This window comes from Bos javanicus, chromosome 10 (assembly GCF_032452875.1).
Source record: "Bos javanicus breed banteng chromosome 10, ARS-OSU_banteng_1.0, whole genome shotgun sequence".
NCBI lineage: Eukaryota > Metazoa > Chordata > Mammalia > Artiodactyla > Bovidae > Bos > Bos javanicus.
The window spans coordinates 49,123,786-49,146,740 of record NC_083877.1 but is presented as its reverse complement, the minus strand read 5'-3'; the positions used below and the strand labels follow the sequence as shown (position 1 = coordinate 49,146,740).

Genomic DNA, 22,955 nt, shown 5'->3' with positions numbered 1-22,955 from the left:
ATTGATTTTATTAAATAGTAATTTAAAGATATTAAGCTCAGCAAAGCATTACATAATTGAATCTTTTTCCTTATAAATGCCAGAGTTATAATTTCTACTAACTAGAGACAAAGTTATATCCAGGACATTTTCACAGCTTCCTCCAAGAGAGGCAGCATGAAGACAGCAGAAATTAGGGCTCTAGTCCTTGCTTCACCATTTACCAGCTGGAAGAGTTTGACTATAACAAATAACCTTTGTTAGCCTCAGTTTCTTCAACTAAAAACCAGGACAGAGTCAATGACTTTTTAGGGAGGATTAAATGAGACAAGAATGTAAGCCATAAAGCAAAAACCAAATATAGATTAACATCCTCCCTGTATTTATGAAATGCCTCATAAATTTCAGAGGCAATGAAATCAAAAGCAAAAAATCAAATTGCTGGCAAACCTAGGGAATAGGTTTGATATTACTTTTTAAAAAAATTTATCTATTTTTTAATTGAAGGATAATTTAATTATCCTTTTGTTGTTTTCTATCAAACCTCAACATGAATCAGCCGTAGGTATACATATGTCCCTCCCTTTTGAACCTCCCTCCCATCTCCCTCCACACCCCACCCGACATTACTTCTTATACAAAGATTTTAAAGTTATTGGGTTACTTCCTTATAATATGATCAGGGCTAACAAATGTCACTTAAAAAAAAGAAAATCTAGAAACCAAGGATTTCAACTGCTTTCTTGTATTAATATTTTGCCTGTTGGCTAATTTACCCTATTGTCTGTCAGTTTAGACCTCTTATCTCTAGATATAGCGTTCGGACAATGAAAAACCATGTTCCATCATGTTACAGACGATATGACAGATACAGAAAGCTCTGACTGCAAATCTCTAAGTCCATGCCTCAAAGGCTGGTGTGAAAGGGAGGTACCCTTAGTGGAGGAGCTAGAAGCGGGAGAAAGAAGGAGTAGATCATTCATCAGTGGGTCAATATGTGGTCTCTGAGATAATATCAAATGTGAATTCACACCTGTCTTGTCACTGGTGGGCCTCTCCAAATTATTATTTTTAAAGCAGAGAAATATAAATACAGTGTAGCTGCTAACTCTGAGCATCTAATTATGATTTATAAAATTAATAAATATAAAATATATAGGTTAAGGTAGGCTTGATTTCTTATTAATAAACACTGAAAATTTAGAATCCATGCAGAAAACATTTCTACAATGAAAAGTATTTATAGATTTGTTCCACTCATGTTTTTTATTTTATAAATAATGTTACTTTTATTATTTTTTATTCTTGTTTAAAATTGGAATACAGTTGTTTTACAAAGTTGTGGTAGTTTCTGCTGTATAGCAAAGTGAATCAGCTATATGTTTACATATATCCCCTCTTTTTGGATTTCCTTCCCATTTAGGTCAGGGCAGAGCACTGAGTAGAGTTCCCTGTGCTATACAGTAGGTTCTTGCTAGTTATCTATATTATACATAGTATCAATAGTATGTGTAGATATATATATATATATATCTCAACCCTAATCTCCCAAATCATCCCACCTTCCTTTTCCCCAAGGGGTTTTATTGATCACTAAAATAACTTCAGAAAAATTTTAAGATAACTGAACTCTACCTCTGCAGATCTATCTATCCATTCAGTAACTTTTTCTCCCATAAAAGGTCATTTGTAAATGTTATTTTTTTAGGTGCCCCAGAACAAATTACAAATAGCTGGGTGCTATTGCAGATGCTCTGCAATTATCTACTTGCTGATCTCACCCATTTTATTGTGATTCACTTGACTGGGAGGGAAAGGTGGGAGAAAGAGAAGTCTGGTAAGAACTATTCATATATTTACCTATATATTTACTAGATAGTAAAAAACCCTAACATTTAAATTACATATGTATTTAAATATATACGTACATAGACATATTCAAAGGACTAAGTCTATTAAAGACTATCATTTTATAACTGGGCAGCATTAAATAAATTATACAGTACTCAATTCAAATCGAGGGCAAAGCGGTTTACTTGAGTATGATATTGCTTTGCATTTCAAGTGATGTGAATGAAATATATAAAATCAAGAGACTGCTCATGCAAACAGTGCTTCTAAAATATTTTCAACTTCATAGATGGTCTGAACTCCCTCTATCACCCATGGGCAAATGAATTCAGAGATCTTCCTTGTCTATAAAAGAAGTGACCTCTCCTTGCCTGCTAAGCACTCTGCTCACTGGAATAGCCATTTGGGATTTCTTTTTCCAAGATCCAGACATTACTCTCTCCCAATCCTACCCATCAAAGGTCATGAAAGTGGAACCAAAGTCCCAGCTGAGGAATACTACTGACACAGTGCTTAAAATAAGATGAGGGATAAATTCAAACTTCATTTGGGAAAGAGAAAGTCCACACTCTTCAAAACTATAAAATCACATTTATTAGACTTGGAAATACCCCTAATCACCTACATATTCAGTATTTTCAAAGTAGTATCATGCCTTGTGTTTGCGCACAGACTGTGCACACGGAACAATCTATTATGGGACAGACATTCCCCTTAAGCCTCCCTTCACTCTCCTAACTCCATTTACATGAACACTGGCTGAGGGCTCCTAGGAAGCAAAGGGGGCATAATCTACTGAAACTGATGAGGCACTCGCATTTCCTTTCAGCACTGGCTGCCGCCTGACATTTGGCCAAAGCACTTTTGTGATGAGCAGAACAAGTGCTCCCCTGATTATAAATGTTATCGCTGGCTCTCTCCGTTTGCCCAAGAAGCCATCCAAATGGTATTGGAATTCTGTTGTTAATTAAACAAAAACAAAACTGAAAGATGAGACTAGAGTTGCTCCAATGAAGATTTATTACTTCTAAGCATGAATCCACTTTAAGCCTAAACTTATTTGACAACGAACGCAGAGGAAGGATTTTCTTCTTTCGTGAGTTCAAAAGGCCTGATTTAATGATGTTTAAAAAACATCAGTAAATCACCAACAAAGCGAATGTTTCTCTTTTATGGTGGCTTGTTCTACCCTCCCCCTGCTACATGCATACACATACTGAAAAGCTATATTGTAAAGAGTGTTTCTGTTTCATATGAAAAAAATCTAATTATACAAACTCCCTTCCATATGGAACCAATTTAACTATTAAAACTGAGAGGCAGCAGGGAAGTATTTAATATGATTCTGGGCCAGTTTCCGCCCCCCTCTTCACTCCCCCCGCACCTTAAATCTGATATGGAAATATTTACAGCATTCCTTATTTTCCCAGAAACTATTTTTCTTCAGTTTAAATATGCATCAGAGCAAGATAACCCTATTAAGACACAGGATATTATGATCCTTGGAATGAAATATTCTAATTGTCTAGATGCATCGCCCCCTTTCCCTGGCCTCCCCTCCTCCAGCTGAGCTTATAGAAAAACTGCATTGCCAGTGTATCTGAGCCACTTTTCCCAAAGCACAATACTCTGAATCTATTATCTTCTGGCAGCCAGAGGTCACTCCAAGACAAATGTGTGGGCTAGAGCTCTGGGGGGGGGGGGGGGATACGGTGGTGGTGTGATTCCCCTGATAATAATCACCAAGTGATAGTATGGAACTTCGTTTTGTACTAGAACTACAAAAGCAAAAGCCTAAGTACTTAGAAACATCAAAATTAAGTTAAAATCTTAAAACGCACTTTCCTTATTGTTTGGTGGTTACTGTTCATTAGGGGAAATTGTCTCTGCTTCTTACCCTTCCCCAATCGACACCAATTATATCAAATAAAATAGATAAGGACTAGGATTAACACCTCCCCAAATCTATTTCATGCCGTAAAGAAAAAAAAAAAAAAGGAGGAAAATGTCTTAACTACAAAGGCTGTCTGAATTGTTTTACAGGATTAATGAACTGCAGGAAATAGCATAAAAGTTTTTTTGAGAGGGAGGGGAGGAGCATACACTTCTACAAAAAAAGTCGGTAAGAAAATCTTAAAATCATTTTGGGAAGAAAAAAAAAAACAACTTCAGGCTTAAGAACGTGGATCACAGGGAGGTCTCCTCCCTTTTCCTTTATCTGATGCATATTCTAAAAATGATTAAATTCCATTTCCCTCAAACCACCGGGGAAAGGACAAAAATTTTGCTCTGGGCACGTCGGATAAGCAGATTTCATCTCAAGCAGCTCATCTTAGCGTCCAGTACGTTTCGGCCTGTTAATAATTAATAAAAGAGATGCCACCCAATCTCTAGTGAAGAAAGGCAAAGCTCGGTGATCTGAAAGTAAACCTAGGCCAGATACCGAACCTGTTTCCTTCATCCAGGATTGCAACAAAACCTCCACCTTAGCAAACGTTTAACGAGCGCCCCGCGCCCGCTCTGATGGGCAGACCCCGCAGGACTGTCTAGGTCTGAGAAACTGCGGCGCGTTAAGGGAGCCCGGTCCGCGTCAAACAGATGGGGCTCTAAATCCCCGCTCCCAACGGCCGGGTCTGCGAAGCCACTCGGGCAGATTAACCACCCCGAAGAACCTGCTGGCGCACAAGCGGGCGGCGGGGTGCGAGCTGAGTTTCTCTCGGGCTGTTGGCTTGTCTCGGCTTCTCCCGACCGCGCAGGCGACTTCCTGCACACCTCCAAACTTTGGCTTTCTCATTAGAAACTTCCCTGACTTGCCACGGTTTCTTTCCTCCTCACCTAGGGGGACCTGAAGCCAGTCCGGTCTCCAGCTAGTCCCCCCTGCCATCCGGCCACCAGCCCGGCTAAGGACTTCTGATCAGGGCCGGCGGCCGGGCGAGGAGGCTCGACGGAGTCTTGACCACGACTAATCTGCGCCCGCCGGCTCCTCGCCACCGTCTAACCTCCACTACTGCCCGCGAATCCTGTGGGGGGTGAAGTTGCTTCCCCACATCCATTCACAACCCAAAAGTATCAAGTCGGGGTGCGCTGCGGCTGCGGGCGGCCCCCGAGGGAACCTTGGCACGTTCCAGAAGCCCGTCTCGCTAGGGCCTGGGCGCTTTCGGAAGTGGCCGGGGCGGGCACGCAGCGCAGACCGGCCGCATGTTCCCCCCGGCGGCCGCCGGGCGCTCGGGGCTGCCGGGCCGCAGAGGAGGGGAGGGCCAAGGCCCGGGGCGCTGACCAGTCCCCAGGGATGACACCGCACCCGCGCGCACGCTCGGCCGGGCCTGGCCGCGGCGCTTTCCCTACGCAGGCCAGAGCTGTCCGGGGTGCGGGCCCTGGGGACCAGTCGCGGGCGCCCCCGGCTTCCTCCTAGCTCCTCAGACCCTCCCCTCCCTGCCAGAAGCGCGGCGACTTCCAGCAAACTTTCTTCCGGGAGCCCCGCCGGGTGCCAGGAGGACCCGGGCGACTGACAGGAGCCAGAGGGGACAGAAGTTGGGGGGAGGGGGCGTCCAGCCCCTGCGCCTTTGCCCCGACAGGAGGCAGGCAGATCCCGTGACCCGGCTCAGGGGGCGCCGCTGCAGGGGCCCAAAAAACCCTGGCTGGGTTCCCGCGGCCAGCCCCGGGCAGTACGTGCGCTCGAGCAGGCGCGCCCACCCCTCCCCCTGCACGCCCGCCTCCCCGCCCCCCGGAGCAGCCAGCCCACCCGGCCCCGGTGGGGCGCCCGGGCTCACCTTTCATCGCTGCGATCACAAAATACATCATTTAAGCCGCGGTGAGGAGAGCGCAGGGAGAGCGGATGGTCCGACCCCGGAGCCCCCTCTGCCGCCGCCGCGCCGCCGCCGCCCGAGCCACAGCAGCAGCTGCAGCAGCTGCCCGCCCGCCGAGAGCCATCCCGAGCCATAAGAGGCTCCATGTGACCGGCTGACATCACGGCCGCCGCTCTGTTTACACCGCGCCCCTCCGCTTCCTCCCCGGGCGGGAGGCGGGTGGCGGGAGGCGGCGCGCCCCAGCACCGCGCCCCGCCCCGCCCCCGCGGGCAGGTGAGCGGCCGCGGCTCCTGAGCGCACCCGGGCTGGCGTTGCCCTCTGGCACCCCCGGCCCGCATCCGGACCCCCAGCCTTGTGCCCGCTTCCCAGGGCACCTGTGGCCTCCCGGGCGCTCTGTGCGCTCAGCGCCCTTCTGATCGCGCATCTACTTTCTCCTTCGACCCCTTGGGCAAGAAGGGCGCAACCTGACACTACTTTCCCGCTCCCTTCCCGGCCCTCCCAGGGGTGACAAAAGCCCCAACTCGTTGGCGGAAAAGCAGGGTATGTTCGGTCTGGCGGGGGACGAGGGGTGGGCTACAGTCTCTCTAACTTCCAACTTCCCAGATCACCCCAGTTTTATTCGGAAGGTAGAGCCCCCTCCGGGGCGGTGGGGAACGGAGTCACCCAGGCAGTTCCAGGAGTAATGGTTTCCTCAGCCTTTCCTGGGAGACTCGGCCTGCGAAAAGGGAATTCCGCCCACCTAGACATTGATATTTCTCATCCTGCCAACATTTAAGGTCCTGGTTTACACCTCTCCCTTCCTGCAGGACCACTGAAACCTGGAAGGAGAACAGACAACTGTATGTGAATCACCTAAATGTACTCCAGTTGCCAGCCGATTTGAGCCACTAATTTCCCAGGCTCTTCCATATCCACCATTCTCTCTAGAGAACCCATCTACAAGTGGAAAAGGTTCTAGGTTTCACACCCTAAAAGTGAGATGTTTCGGTACTTTAGACAGGAAAAAAAAAAATCACCACCACCACCCCCAAATAACCAAGCAACCTCTAAAGGTCAACTTTGTGAATTTTAACTTGCAACTAAGGCTTAATTCCCTCCAAACTTTGAAGCTTAATCCTTTTAACTGGCCTTGTAGAAACTCAAACCATGATATTATCATCAGATGAATTTCTTTACTATGAACTTCAGATGCTACATACCCAGAGACCAAATTATTTAAAATTTCAGCATTCTTTTCCACAGTATTGAGCATGGCAGAAAAAATTATCAAAAGCCAAGTTTGTTACCTACTACTGTTTCTTTACACAATTTCAACTCTGCTTTCTTTTCTGATGGTCTATGTTTCCATTTACAACTCAGATATTAGATGGTTATTAGTTGTTGCATTCATGGTAATTAAGCAAGAAGAGTCCTAACATTTTTTCCCATATAACTGAGTTGTCCTTGCCGCTGAGTTGGGACTCAATTTAAAACACATGCAGACAATCAGCACTGCAAAAACTAAGATTTATACTCTCCCACCCTCCGAGCCCCCTTCAAGGCAAAATTTACAGAGTGCTCTAATTTAGAAGGCTAAAAAAAATTCATGGTACCTTAAATCAAGCCATACCTTTATAAAAGTTTGATTTCAGCTAAAGTTATCCTAACAGTTTTTTTCCCCTAATAAAGCCCCCAAATCAGAAATCATAACAGTGTGAAGCCAAGACCTACCCATGTTAACTCAGCTGTCCAGCCATGGCGAAGTGGACAAGAATTTCAAATGAATCAACCATACCCACTCTGATGTTTACAGTGATGAAATTAAATCACACCACGTTCCCATGATGCAACTACATCTCCCAGTGAGGCAACGCCCCTCAGTTACACGGACACTATCCTTCATATGTGGTTCTTGATTTCCCTTGTCCTACCGACTTTAATAAGGACAGGTAATGCCGAGCTGTCCTATTGGTAGGTTCTGGGTACAGTTTTCTTTCCTTTGTATTGTTAAAGGATGGAAAAACATCAGAGACTGCATGCTCCTAGGGGTGCTTTTCCATACCCACTGCAAATGAATCCAGATAAACGACTCTGAAAATTCAGCGTTACTTTAAAACAGCATCCTGCTTTAGAAAATAATGCTTTGAAAATGACCAAATCCATTAGCTCCAGCCTGCCTGTCAGACATCTGACTCCAAGGTAAATAGTCTTACATTACTAGTAATCGGTATTTATTTCCAGACCATTTCAAATGAAATCAGTAATCGGGAATGACATGTTACATGACATATGCTCCTGTAATTACAAGGAGAAGAATCATTCATCCTATACATATGTCCCCAATAGAAATATAATCTCATAATACTTAAACTTGAAATATTTATACTTTTATTCAACAAAGACATTTCCATGATAATGTAACACTGACCTTGCCCTTTAGAAATGTATTTCATTCTCACCATACAACTAATGAGCAACAGAATTTCAGATATTAAATCACAGTAACCTTCCTGTGTGGCTAGATGCTATTTGTAATACATGCCTCTATTAAATGCATTTTTTCATTTTCAACACAGCTTTTAACCCAGAGTATATTAGTGTTTATATCAACACAAAACTCTCATGAAACTTCAAAGGTAAATATGAGAGGTTTTCTTTAAAAACTCTCTTGAAATACAACTTTTCCACAGAGTTATAAGTCCTCAACCAAGTAAATTAGTCAGGAATGAAAGGATCTGTATTTCCCTTCAGTACTTCCACATTGAAGCCAAAAAGGAAGCACATTTCGGTGCAAACTTTTACCAGCTAAATATTAAAATACAGGAATAATTATTTGGTTTCCATAAAACACACACTCCTGGAGTACCAACTATGGGGGTAAAACAGTGTTAAGTAGTTTACTCTTTCCATTTGAAAAAATTTTACCAAGTGTTCTGAAGGGAAAAAAAAGCATAAAAAAATTGATTACAGGAAGGTAATTAAACAAGATGAGAACTCTTTACCATGAATGGGATTATATCATACATTAATTCTCAAGTCAAATAGTTCTGTTGGCTAATCTCAGAAAAAGAAGGCATACTACATACTGAAAAAAACATGTAATTCAACTCAGAATCCTCTACAGACAGCTCCACGTGGTGTCCCTATGTACTGGGTTTCACATTGGATCTGTCACTTAGCAAGGAAGTGGAGGGACATGACTGATGGCAAGTTATCCCAAAATGCCCATGAGGAAAGCTTGCTGGATTTCTGCAGGAGTCTAGACTGGAGTATAATCAGTAAATTAGTGCCTATCTTCCCATTTTCAGAAGTTAAATAAGGAAATGATACTTGACTTTAGAAAAGTACATTTGACTTTCTGCCAAACAGAATCTGATCTCATGGTATACACCACACTGATTCACACCTGGAGTGCTACTGGGGAGAATGGCAAAATGACCAGCTGACAAACTTATCCAGAATCAAGTGGCTCCCCATGCAATGTTTTCAAAGTTGGCTGATGCACATGAGAGGGAAGCTACATTTTGACTCTGAGGTTCTGTCTCGCCCGGGTCCTGGTTCTCTCTCTCCAGTATGTGGCAGCTTGCTAATTCAATTAACTTCCTTCTAGCTGAACAAGAAAGGGATCAGTGAAAGGTTAATATGGTCCTGGGCAGCTTGATTCAGCTGAATCCTTAGCTTCCATGGCACTGTGATCTGTAGGAGCTGAGCCGTTTGGGCCAACATAAATCTAGGGGACCAGGTCTCCTACTTACAAACAGGGTCTGAGAGGTAGTTTGAGACCCTGGTGTCTAGGTCTGAGACCTAGAGAGTTCTAAGTAAGATTACTTGGGAAGCTAAAGAGTAGATACAAACTTGCCTACAAATGATTACAGCCTTGCTTAGTTTTGAGTCTGAAAGTGTCTCATAAAGAAACATTTATAAATGGAATAATGCTGTTAAGACCTGGACACCAAGGTGGAAGAGGGGTCTCTTTCTTTACGTGTGTTAATGAAGAGGGGTGATCAGATTAATATAACCTGTTTTATTCATGATTTTAAAGCAAATATAGATGCCAGATTTAAATGTACATGTATGTGTGCACATACATAGTCCATGAAAATAGTGAAATTGATGGTATTTTGATGGCAAGAGACATCTTCAATTTTATAAACACACACACACACATATATATTTCTTATATTTCACATCATCAAGCACATTTACTGAATATTTATTATATGGCTGGCCCTCTATTGGAGAATCAAATAAGAATCAAGATTTATTCTTGAGAAGCTTCCTAATCAGGTGGCCTGGGCTCTGAAAACTCTATGCAGAAGTCAGTTCCCTGAGTTGGAACTTCCCTAAAGAAAGGCAGTGTCTGGCCATCTGCTGAAAAGATGTTTGCACAGTGTTTCACCTCTCACAGATGATGAGTGGCTGTAAGTCATTAGTGCGGCGGTTAGGATAATAGGATGTTGGAAGTGAAGGATCTGGCTGAATTGAGACAACGGTGAAGGGATTCTGAGATTCTCGGAACCACGTGTCTCACATATCTATTAGGAAATTCAAGAACTGACAGATGTTTTGTAACCATCACAAGGAGGGAAAGGATAAAGTTCACAGGCATTCAGACCTAAGCAACCTCCACAGAGTAGGTAGGTGGCGGGTGCCTCGCTACACACACACCTGCTAAGGGCAGCGAGGAAGATGACTCATATCGCAAGCCAGAGGGACTGCATAACTGTGTTCCCAAGGGATATCTTCCCCCTGCTCCTACAGCTGGCAGCGGAACAGGAAATGACGAGTCTGTTTAAAAAATTATTTTATTAAAGTATAGTTGATTTACAGCACGTTAACTTCTCCTATACAGCAAAGTGACACAGTGATATATATATATATATATATATATATATATATATATATATATATATATACGTGTGTATGTGTGTGTGTACTCTTTTTCATACTTTTTTCTATTTCGTTTATTATAGGATATTGAATATAGCTCCCTGTGCTATACAGTAGGGCCCTGTTGTTTATCTTCTATGTATAATAGTTTGTATCTGCTAATCCCAAACTCCCAATCCATCCCTCCACCCTCCCCTGCCCCTTGGCAACCACACATCTGTTCTCTACATCTGTGAGTCTTCCAGTTTCATAGATAAGTTCATCTGTTTCATATTTTAGATTCCACATATAAGTGATATTGTATGATATTTGTCTTTCTCTGTCTGATTTACTTCACTTAGTATGATAATCTCCAGGCCCATCCATGTTGCTGCAGATGGCATTATTTCATTCTTTTTTATGGCTGAGTAGTATTCCATTATATATATGTGCCATGTCATCTTTATCCATTCATTTGTCGATGGACAATCAGGTTGTTTCCGTGTCTTAGCTATTGTAAGGAGTGCAGAAACTTAAGATTTTTCTTTTAGTTAAAGGAATATAGGTAGTAGAAGCAAACTCAGAACTTGGAGCTCTGGGTTCAAGTTTCACACTTGTCACTTAGTGTTCTATGTCACCCTTGGCAAGTCATCTCTCTTCTCAGGCTGTCGGGCCCCTGAATGTAGAATGAAGCAATAGGAAAGACTTCAAAGGGCTCCTGCAACTCAAATATCCCATGACTACTTTCAGGACCATGTCCTAGCCCCTCCTCAGAAACACCTTCATCCCTTTCTCTCTACTGCGCCATGTTGACTTCCTTCTCCAAGGAGCCTTCCTTGTTTCACTGAACCCCGAAGAACGATACCATGAGCTCTGGCATTAGATTAAACTGGGCCCCAAACCAACCTTTATCCTACTCACTAGCTGAGTGAGCTTGAGCAAACCTTTGTTTCCTCATATGTGAAATAGGATAGTTGAGCCTTATAGGGACACTGGAAGGAGTAAATGAAACAATTTAAAGAAAGGACAAAGTGATTATCTCTTAGCAGGGTTACAAGAGGAAATACTATCACCACCCCATATTGTTATACACACAGACCATGTGCCTGGTAAAAAATTATTGACCTTAATAAGGATATACGGAAATGATTATCAGCAAGCACTTTTGATAAGCTTAGAAATGTGTGTGTGTGTGAATGCACATGTGTGTAATAAGTATTTATTATGCACCTGCTAAGTATTGGGAATATAAAGATGAATAAGAATTAAGTTAGCCCTTTGCATAAGGGACCTCTTTTTATGCACTATTTTCTATAAGACTTCAAGCTTTTTTTTATGTCTTGCTTCTTATAAGAATGCAAGTTCCCATCCAATGAACAACGATAAACATCTGTGTATTACATTGTGCTGGGACATGGAGAGGAAAGGAAAAAAGATTAAAATGTCAGACCTTTCCTCAAGGAGCTTGCAATCTAGTAGGAAAATGAATGCAATGCTCATATTGTAAGGCAGAAGATGTGACACATAGTCTAAGCCAGGTGCTATGTGGGCCAAGAGTAAAAGAGGTTACTTTGTGCAGGGTTAATCTTAAACTTTATGAGCAGAAGGACTTCATGGAGGAGGTACCACTTAAAGTAGACTTTGAAGACTAATCAGATTTCAGTAGACAAAAAAAGGAATAAAGGCCCTCTAAGAAGGAGAGCAGAACACACCTAGGAGCACACATAAGAGCACAGACAGAAATCACGCATGTTTTACTTAAGAAAACGTGATGGTTTAGAGTAACACGAAGTACATATAGATAAGGAGGGGAAGAAAGCTCAAAATGTACGCTGTAGGTGTTCCTTTTGCTTTCCTTCAAAGTGCCTAGTACAGAGCTTTGCAAACTATACTTTATACATTCAGAGAACAAGTTCTGAAAAAAGAATTGAGGGCAGAAGACAGGAATCGCACTTTCAAAAATAAATCTCTTTACGGCTTGCCTATTTCATAGTCTTATTCTAAGGATTAATAGTTGGTTTGATAGTCATAAAGTTAAATTACACTTAATAAAACACATAGAGCAAAAGAGTTCCACATCACAGCACACTGGGGAAGAATAAAACTGGAAATGGGTGTTATTTCATCAGAGCGAAAAGCTAAGCAGAGCATTTTAAGAGGAACAAGATAAATTGAATGTTATTTGATTTCATATCTCATCCATTTCAGTTCTGAAAATGATCTGAGACAGTTCTATTAATACAGATGCTTCGTGTAGAGGCCATATTTTTAAAGGACTCTCTTAAATATAGATATATATATATATATATATTTCAAATAATGGAGAGAAGATAAGCAGTTACAGATGGTTTTCCCTATTTTTGTCATGCATGATCAAGGACCACAGTGTAACGTGGGCTTCCCTGGGAAATCTGAGTCTCGCAGCTAGGAATGTTCCAGGAGCAAAGGCTGGCATTATTTTGCTTTCACAGAGAAAATATGTTCCTGTTCAGTCAAGCAAAGTAATCAATTATTCTGCATTATGAAATACTCATTTTATAACTATTGACATTTCAGACAGTTTTGCCACATGTCAATAGTGGTTTGGAGGCTCACATTTGAGCTGCAGTTCACAGGATGGAATTTACTGGGCTGGCAATGTCGGGTCAGGAGTCTGTTTGCTGCCCTCAGAAGTACGCTTATTATTTATCTCTAGTCCTGCACAGTGGAAGTACGCTGTGAGGACTGAAACAAGAACAGACTTGAGGGTGTTTCTCTGCTTTCATTGAAAAAAAAATATTAACTCTTCTAAATATGTTAGATTCATATTAAAATTCTATACTTTTCTCTTGAGTTAAAAAAAAAAGATTCCTACATTTTGTAAGGTGGAGGTTGACTAAATTAGGTATTCCATTCAGAGGTTCCAAAATTCACATGAGATTTTGACTATCCAGTTAAAGCTTGTGCCCCCCAAAGATGATTTTCTGAAATCAAAAAGGCTTTCCAATAATTATATCACACTGAAGCTCTTGCTTTTACCTCACCTGTTGGTTCACAATTCTTTGGAACGCATTCTTTAGCAGGCACTTTTTCATATTGAATTCACTCAAAACTCTCTTTTGAGAAACTGACAGATAAGTAACTTGTCCAAGAACACAAGGAACCATAAAAAGTGGAATCTGGGGTGTGTACTCTTAACCAATACGTTACAACTCTCAAACATTTTCTGAATTTTCCTTTAATTGTGCACTACTCAGTATTTTGAAAAAGGCAAGCTGACTTCTTCAGAAATTAAAATTGACTAATAAAATGTAGGCATATGTGCAAGAACTTCTTTTATCCCTAGCTCCTGTAATTGAGCAGGGTTAGCGTGTGCCATTATGAATTATTGCACAATTTAGTAAATTATTTAATTACTTACTAATGAAGAAACATACTGTACATGGTTGCAATTATCCTGTTTGAAAACAATGTTGTCATTTGTCCATTTAAGAAACACTTGCTACACATTAAATTAACTCATGAGGGGAATTCTTCCTCTTTTGGAAAAATTAAACCACTCTAAATATTGGCAATGGAATGGGACACAGGAACAGAAGAAAACTAACAACTTAAAAAAGCCTAAGTTGGCACTTCCAAAAGACTTCAGACAAAATAACAAATCTGCTGGAAACACACACAAAAAATAATAATTTTAGACTTCATGTTCTTCTACAGGAAAAGCACAAGATAGAGATAGTTACTGATTTTACTTTTCCAAATTGTATCAAGGCTGCTCTTTTTATAAATAATTTTTGCAACATGTCGTATAATATAGCATTTCCTGCACCTACTTTGGAGAAGGCAATGGTACCCCACTCCAGTACTCTTGCCTGGAAAATCCCATGGATGGAGGAGCCTGTTAGGCTGCAGTCCATGGGATCGCTAAGAGTCGGGCACTACTGAGCGACTTCACTTTCACGCATTGGAGAAAGAAATGGCAACCCACTCCAGTGTTCTTGCCTGGAGAATCCCAGGGACGGGGAGCCTGACGGGCTGCCGTCTATGGGGTCACACAGAGTCGGACACGACTGAAGCGACTTAGCAGCAGCAGCACCTACTTTAATCACCGAACAAATGGTTTACGCAGCATAATAATCTTAAGCAGAGCTACTTAGTTTTCAATACACTTTGAATAAATCATTGTCTACATTTATTAAGTGATTACAGTCATGCGTGGCCTCATTATCTGTATAAAGACATAGTACGTATACAGCCTCAAGATGTTTTGGCAACACATCTTAAGTAATATAGAGTATTTTCTTTTTTACTTTACCACATCTTTGGTTCTTGAAATATAACAGAGATAATGTGGCAGAGCCACTGTAAACAAGGAAAGATTTCAAAAAAGACACATCAGAATTGGGAGACACTCAAAGATGTCATGCGCGCTGCTTCTGAGACCATACGCTGCTAAACAGTTTCCACGTGTGACAGTTGCCTATCATTGCTGTTGTTGTTCAGTCGCTAAGTCATGACTGACTCTTTTGTGACTCCATGGACTGTAGCCCGCCATGTTCCTCTGTCCATGGGATTTCCCAGGCAAAGATACTGGAGTGGGTTGCCATTTCCTTCTCCAGGTGCCTATCATTAAAGAATCATATGTAAGCAAGAAAAATGATATTACATTTCTTTCTTTTGTTGTGTTCCTACCCCAGGGTCAATATGCCATATTACTGGGTAATTTAAGTTAAATGAAAGTTTTGTTCTCCTATGAATAACACATATATTAGAGCTATTGTATTGTTGTTGTTGTTTAGTCGCTCAGCCGTATCCGACACTTTGCAACCCCATGGACTGTAGCCCACCAGGCTCCTCTGTCCATGGGATTCTCCAGGCAAGAATACTGGAGTGGGTTGCCATTTCCTTCTCTAGGGAGAGTTATACAGGGAGAGTTATAGTTTACAGAATTCACCACTTGCCAAAATACAGTAAGGAACTATTTCCTATAAACCAGTAAGAACTTCAATAAATTTGAGCATTATGAAACAATAGAAAGGAAAACATATTTTATATGTTCACAGTATTCACTGCTCAATTTATAGTGTAACATAAATTTCTACATAGTATTTATTTTGTACTCAAAGTGTTTTATCAACAAGAACACTAGTAAAACACATGCTTTAATAGTATTTTCTGATGTTACCTTGGCAAACTAGAAGAACTATATTTTGATCAAAATGCATCCTTAGATATGTTTTTATTTCATTTCTTATAAAAATATAACATATACAGTAAAAGTCACTCTTCTTAGTGTATAGTTCTATGAATTTGACAAAGGGTTTTGATTTTGTAATGACCAACACACTCAAGATATGAAAGAATTCCATCTCCCTTACCTCCCAAATTCTTTTGTGCCCTTCTGTAGCCAACTTATTCCCCTTCTCCAAACCCTGGTAACCACAGATCTGTCTTCTGTCCCTATATTTTTGCCTTTAAAAGATATCATTTAAATGGAAAAATATATTAATGTAACCCTTGACTCTGGTTTCTTTACTCAGCACAATACATTTCAGATACATTCCATCAACAAGTCAATAATTTGCTACTTTCTATAGTTGAGTGGTATTCCATTCTGCAGTTTACTCATTTCCTAATTGAAGAACATTTATATTGAATCCATTTCTTAGCAATCACAAAGCAGCTATGAATACTCATGTACAGGTTTTTGTGTGAATGTAAGTTTTTATTTTACTTGGGCAAATATCTAGTTATGGGACTTTTAGATTATATGGGCTATAGAAGTTTAATTATAAGAAATGCCAGGGTCTTCCCTGGTGATCAAGTGGTTAAGAGTCTACCTTCCAATGCAGGGAATGTGAGTTGGATCCCTGACTAGGGATCTAAGATCCCACATGCCTCAGGGCAAGGAGGCCCACACATCACAGCTGCTAAGCCCCAGTGCCACAACTGGAGAGAAGCCTGTGCTGCAACTAAGACCAGATGCAGCAAAAAAGAAATAAAAAACAAATAAATATTAAAAAGAAATGTCAAATGGTTTTCCAGAGTGGCAGCGCCATTTCTTCATTCCTTATTAGCAATATGAGAGTTCCAGTTGCTTCAGATCCTCATCAGCACTTGTTATTGGCAGATATTTATCTATCTTGTTATCTGAGGTAGTTATTTATAAAGTTCCTGGGATCACTGAATTCGTGAATACTGAATAATTATTTCTAGGAGAAATATGAGTTTTCTAGGAGCTTCCTATGAGCCTGTGTTCGTAACATTCTTGTCTGTTGATCAAGACACAACCTTATTTTTTTGTGCTTCTACTTGAAGACATCTTATTTGACATATTCTATTAATTCACTAACATTGAACCCACACGCAACAGCAATGGACAAAGCTTATCAAACGTGTATTTTCTCTGTAGGGCACATCACAATGGGAACACTAGCCAGCACTTCAGCACTATGCTTGGGGTCCACTTTAAACAGCAGTATCACCAACAAAAAGCAGACAAATGAGAAAAATGTGGCACTGAGGTGACTGTGAAAACAGGACACTTGTTTACAGTATGAGAGCTGAAACAAGAAGGCAGAATGTTGCCTCATCTGATCTCAGCTGGGAACATGTGTATCAGGATGCTCTGTGCTTGCATAAGTATGAGAAAAGGCAGTATTTTTTTTTTAATAGCTGAAGTATAGTTGATTTACAGTATTGTATTAAGTTTCAGGTATGCAGCAAAGTAATTCAGTTATGCATAATTTCAGATTATTTTTCCATGATAGGTTATTACAAGATATTGAATGCAGTTCCCTGTGCTATAGAGTAAATCTTTATTGCTTATCTATTTTATGTATAGTAGTGTGTATCTGTTAACTCCACACCTCTAATCGCCCCTCCCTTTCTTCTTTGGGAGAGTTTGTTTTCTATGTGACTCTGTTTCTTTTTTTTTGTATATAGTTTCATTTGTTTTATTTAGATTTCACATATAAGAGAAATCATTAAATATTAATTTTTCTCTGACTTACTTCACTAAGTATAATATTCTCTAGGTCCATTTATGTTGCTTCAAATGGCATTATTTCATTCTTTTTCATGGCTGAGTAATGTTAAGGGCAGCAAATATTGATTCTGGAGTTATAAATAAATTTTGGTGAGTAGGCAAACATGCAAATATAGAACGTGCCAATAATGTCAATTAACTCCATCTATCTATCTATCTCTATCTAATCTAACCTGTCTTGCCATCCTATAGTCTCAGTTTAAATGTCACAAACTTTCAGGATATCTTGTCCAAACTGTTAGCCTCCATCAGATGAGCTCCGGGCTCCCACTGGCATCCTGTTCTTTCCTTTCTAAAAACCTGATTCTTCACATTGATTGTTTTTGTGTTTTATAATCATTTGTTATTTCAGTCTTTTTCACTGGACTTTAAGAGGCAAGGATTTACCTTTGTATCTCCTGTAACATGAAGATTTAGCACAGTGCCTGGTTCTTTTTGGATAAATATTTGTTGAATAAATGAATGCTTCTTTCAAAGCAGCAAATATGGTAAAAAGAGAACTAGAATTAGAGTTGGAAAATCTGTCTTCCCATCCTAGTTCTAATACCTCTTGGTTGTGTGACTGCTGACAAGTTACTTATATTCCTAGAGCCTTAGTTTTCTCACCTGTAAAACTGGAAAAAACAAGACCCATATAAATATATAAAAATATTAAAGCTTTAAAGTCAGACAATCAACATGAAAACATTACTATCTGGCACACTGTTGGTATCCAATATTCACTGGATTGGAGTGTTTTATGAACCACAACTAGACTTTTATAACTATATGAGCAAAATAAAATATACTGATGACTACTATGAACAGTGAGTTTATTTAGCCATCCACATACTACCAACTCTTCATGTATTTAGTTTTATGAATTCAGGGGACTCCAACAGTGAAAATGATTTTTCACTTTAGAAGTAGAAGTTTTGGCACTTCATCAAGCCACACTCTTCAGGATCAAAGGTTATGTATACTATATACTATGAATATATCTTCATATGAACTGATGATGTATCTGCTACATTTCAAAAATATTTTCTGAATGTTTAAAAGTCACTCTTCAATAACACAGGGTTCTTATTCTTTGCTAACAAGATTTTTTCTCTTTCAAACACTACTGAAAAAACAAAGAATTAAATTTAAATGTAAGCATATAATGATTCTGCCTGAAATGTTTTCTTACAAAGATCTATTATGTCCCTTAAGATGTCAAGGCAATAAAAATCAATCATCTCTATAAAATTATCACAATCCTTTTTTTGTGTGTAACTAAGGGTAACAAAATAAACTAAATGCTCAAGTCCTGTTGAAAAGAAATTGCATAAACAATACGATGGTTACATCACTCAAAATTTATACAGAGGATTGCCTTACAAAATCATGATGATCAGATATGATTAAGTGACACTATTTAAGATTATTGGTCTTTAGTGGATACAAAACATGATGACTCACTGGCAAAGCAAGCTAATGGTAGGGAGGGAGAGATGTAACTTTATGTTTTGATTACAAAGCAGAACAGATAGTAAAACCTCAGAATCAATAATCACTATTTTCTATGAAACTTTCATTGTTTCCTAAATTAGATTCATAGTAATTTTCTTGGCGATGACATTTTTTTTCAACACATACATTCTTATAAGTAACCTAACCACAGGCCTAAATTAAACCTAGAGTTTAAAACATTATTTGCTGACAGGCATCCTCCAAGTGTTTTCCACAGAGAGACATCACTTCCGATTGTTTCCAGGCTATTCTAAATGATCTTGGACAGGGCTACTGAGTGACTTGTCAGGGAACAGGAAAACATTATGACACCGTTTCTCCAGATTTCTTCCCAGAACATGAAATATTTGGGATCTCTCTAATGGAATCAAGGCTAGTTTCATGTTAAGCGTCAGTTTTAACTGGGGGAATGCTTCTAACATATGGCCGCTGGGCTCTGACTCACAGCAACCTTCAAATTCTGGCCAAAATGTCTGTTTCCTGAGATTGTGTCTGAGGGCCTGCACATCCCTGGTGGGGCCCGGGAGGCTTCAATAAATGCTATTGTTGGAACAAATGAATGAATGAAAAAGTTCCTAATTAGCAGCTACAAATTCCTCCATCAACAAAATAATCCATAGGAAAATGGCAATGGATTTGGAATTCATATTTATGAAGAGTTCTATTTTCAGCCCCTTTACAATTTTTTTCTTCATTTCTGCTTAACCTGATCTTTGATTTTTTTTTTTAATACAAAAACTAAGGTGTGAAAAGCACTGAACCATTTTCCAGAACATGAAAGACAAGTGCAGTTCTTGGAAAGTTTCATTTGTATGTAGCTTGTGCATGAAAATTATTTTTAAATCTCAGTTAATCACCAGATATTTTCTGAGAACAGACTGTGGGGGAGGCACTGTGTGACATATTTGAAAAATACGGTTAAAAACATCCTATCCTTGCTTATGCACCAAGAAGTGTTATTAAGACTAGTAGAAAGTGTGCAGGTTCCGGAATATCCACAGGTGAGGCAAATGTTTATCAAAGTGTCACTAAACTAGAACTGCTATCAAAGGAGTATAAATAATTGTTATCACACTTTTCATAATTAGTGAGGTCTCACTTGAAAACCTTATGAAATCCAACATAGAAGAAAACAAAACAGAAAGATCCACAAAGATACCACTAAAATTCGAATAACTAAAGCTTGTATTTGTGCTTTAAAAAAATCCCTCAGGCATTTGCTTGGAGACTATTTACTTTTATGTAAGACACAGTTCTGACAACCTTGATATCTGATTTTCTAGTATACAGAATATATTAAAAAAAAAATCCCAGCAGAAAGGGGTAGAGAGTTCTGCTCATAGGAATAAGGAGAAATGATAAATACTAAAGGAAGAGATAAAAAAAGATTAAAAGTTAGACCTAAGAACTCAAAAAATATAGCAGCATGGGACTACTTAGCATAGGGGCAAACAATGAACCACACCTGCAAAGTCTCCGAGGCCATCCTGCATCACAGCATACTACACACGCCATCATAATTAGTGTTTATCATGACTTTGAAATATTAAGAATGGATTAACCCATGATCTCTAAGAAGCCAGGGACTTACATAATATATTTTGAAAGGCTTCTCCCACCACCGAACAGAGTGAAATAGTTTAGGCACTTAGATAGATTTCAGAAAATTAATTTACATGTAGTATCTCATTTTCTAATAAGTCTGTGAGTGTGGTATTGATATACATACTTCAAATAATAACTCTAATTACATAAGACCTTACAATTAGGGTCTAGGTTATTTCAGTTTCAGTAAGCAATATTCTGAAACCAGTAGGAAAAATAAAGGCCTTTCCATAGTAGGAATAACTGTGTTCTACACCGGCATTTCATTCAACTGTATCATAGCCAAATATCAATAAAACAAAAACCGTTTAAACACTCCCTCTATTTTTAAAGCAACAATGTTTTTGTAAATGTTTACTTGAATTATGAGTATTCAGGGCTGAGGTTTAAATATATATCATTATATTAAGATACTTGCTATTTATATCTTAGTAAAGGCTATTTATATAATAATGTTTAACCTGCCCTTATTCTGGAGAAGGAAAAGTTAGTCAAATAAGTTCAAGGAGGGGTAAAGAAAGGAAAGAAAAACACATTGGCCTAACTTGGCATTGCTTTCATTCAGGGCAGGTGAAGTGATGGGTTTTGAAAAGGATGCTTTTTACATGCACACACATGACACCAACACCCTTCTTCATGGCTGCGATAATTCTTTTTCAAAACTGTAAGCCTGTTTCCAGGGCAGCTGCAAAACATCCGTGAACACTCGTTAATTTATTGGAGTCATGGAAACTGCTGCCTCTACACCTGCCAGCTACATCCACATTGTGCAGACTCCACAATGCAGGAGTCGAAGGTGCCGAGATGAATTCTCTTCGCTCCAGGCTGGCTGGAGGAAAGGGGAGCCGCTGCTCAGGCCAGGACCGTACTTTTGGATTTCTGCTGCTTTCACTCCATCTATTGTCCAGGCTCCAGAATAATGCTTTCTGCATTAAAATCACCATGCTGCTGCTGCTGCTAAGTCGCTTCAGTCGTGTCCGACTCTGTGCGACCCCATAGACGGCCTTTAAATTGCTATTAAATGTATTATTACCTTCACCACTATTGTTGTTGTTAATGAGAATGCAGTTTAAAGGCTACCACTGGGCACTCACCAATGGCTGGGGAAAGACAGCAGGCAGGGTCAACACCCTCACTTACGGATGGGGTAGATGAAGCTTGGAGAGGTTTCCCAGCTTAGCCTGGGACACGGAGAAAGGGAGAACTGAGAATTCAGCCTGGGTTTCTGACTCTTGGTCCAGTGCTCAATCAGTTTTGCTACAGGCTGGATATTGAGAACTGATTTCTTATTCTTTAGGAATTTATATCCCGAGAAACTCAGATTGGTAAGTGTAAGGAAAATTTCCACTGTAGTATTTCTGAAAGTGAAACATGAGGCTATCGTATTCTTTCAGAAAACTTTGGTCACTAATTATATCTTCCTTTCAGTTCATACTTTTTTGTGTTACCTATTTATTCCTGCCACAAGAGATAATTTACATGGCTCTTCAACAATATGCCACCAATAAATTACCAATCAAATGTTAATTATTGGACCTCATGACAATCCACAGAAAACTAACTCATATGATGCAGGTTATAAACCAAGCCTGATCATATGATTGTTGTTTCATAATTTCTAGCCTTTTCTAAGTGATAGAGATTCACAGAGTGCTTGCAAGGGGCCCCAATACCCATTACTACAATGGCCTCAGAAGTTAAGACTAGCATACTTTGAAGTTATATCTCATTTTTTATGTATCTTTTTTTCATTAATCAACTTAAAATTTTCTGGTACTTTATAATATTTTATCTATTCAAGTTGGGAAGGGGGTGGTCCAGACAGGCTGTATTACAAGTGCTTTCCAGTAGCATAAGGGAGTGATTCTTATGATTAATTCCAAAATTCCTTCCACATTGAAAGGGTGCTCATTTGACATCTCTGCTCTGGCCCATAATCTTGCTCTTATCAGCCTTTGTTTGGTGTAAAATACTGAATTAGTTTATAAAAGAACCATAATAAGTTACCTTTAAAAGTTATATTATTTGATAGCAGGGCTTTTGAAATAAAATGTTAAAATTTTAATTGGGCAAAATAACAGGTGATATTTATTTATGGCAAGGATTATAGACAGAACAAAGTGTGGCAGCTCTAGTGTAAAAGTCTCAGGTAGAGATACCGCCAGACCCAGAAATAAAATCCTCAAGGTCTCATTCCTATTCAATGTTCTGATCATTTGGCCACACTCTAGGAAGAGACAATAAATACACATCCATGGAAAGTCCAGAGATGGAAATGAGGTAGTCTGACTTTCATCATTTGCAATGATCAGAGCTGAAGCCATTTATAAAGATACCGGCCATAA

At 39.8% G+C, this 22,955-nt stretch overlaps 1 protein-coding gene across 5 annotated transcripts in view; it reads right to left on the bottom strand.

The window, feature by feature from the left end:
• Nucleotides 1–22,955, bottom strand: part of RORA (RAR related orphan receptor A) — an 809,830-nt gene that overhangs the window by 105,305 nt on the left and 681,570 nt on the right. The window contains exon 1 of one of the 5 annotated variants that reach the window (XM_061431126.1): nt 5,601–5,807. The exons of 3 other annotated variants lie outside the window; for them this stretch is intronic. In XM_061431126.1, the coding sequence (XP_061287110.1) occupies nt 5,601–5,631 (31 nt within the window). In that variant the 5' untranslated portion in view covers nt 5,632–5,807. Of the gene's footprint in view, nt 1–5,600; nt 5,808–22,955 lie in introns of those variants that run through there. One more of the 5 variants, XM_061431127.1, reaches the window with a different exon arrangement.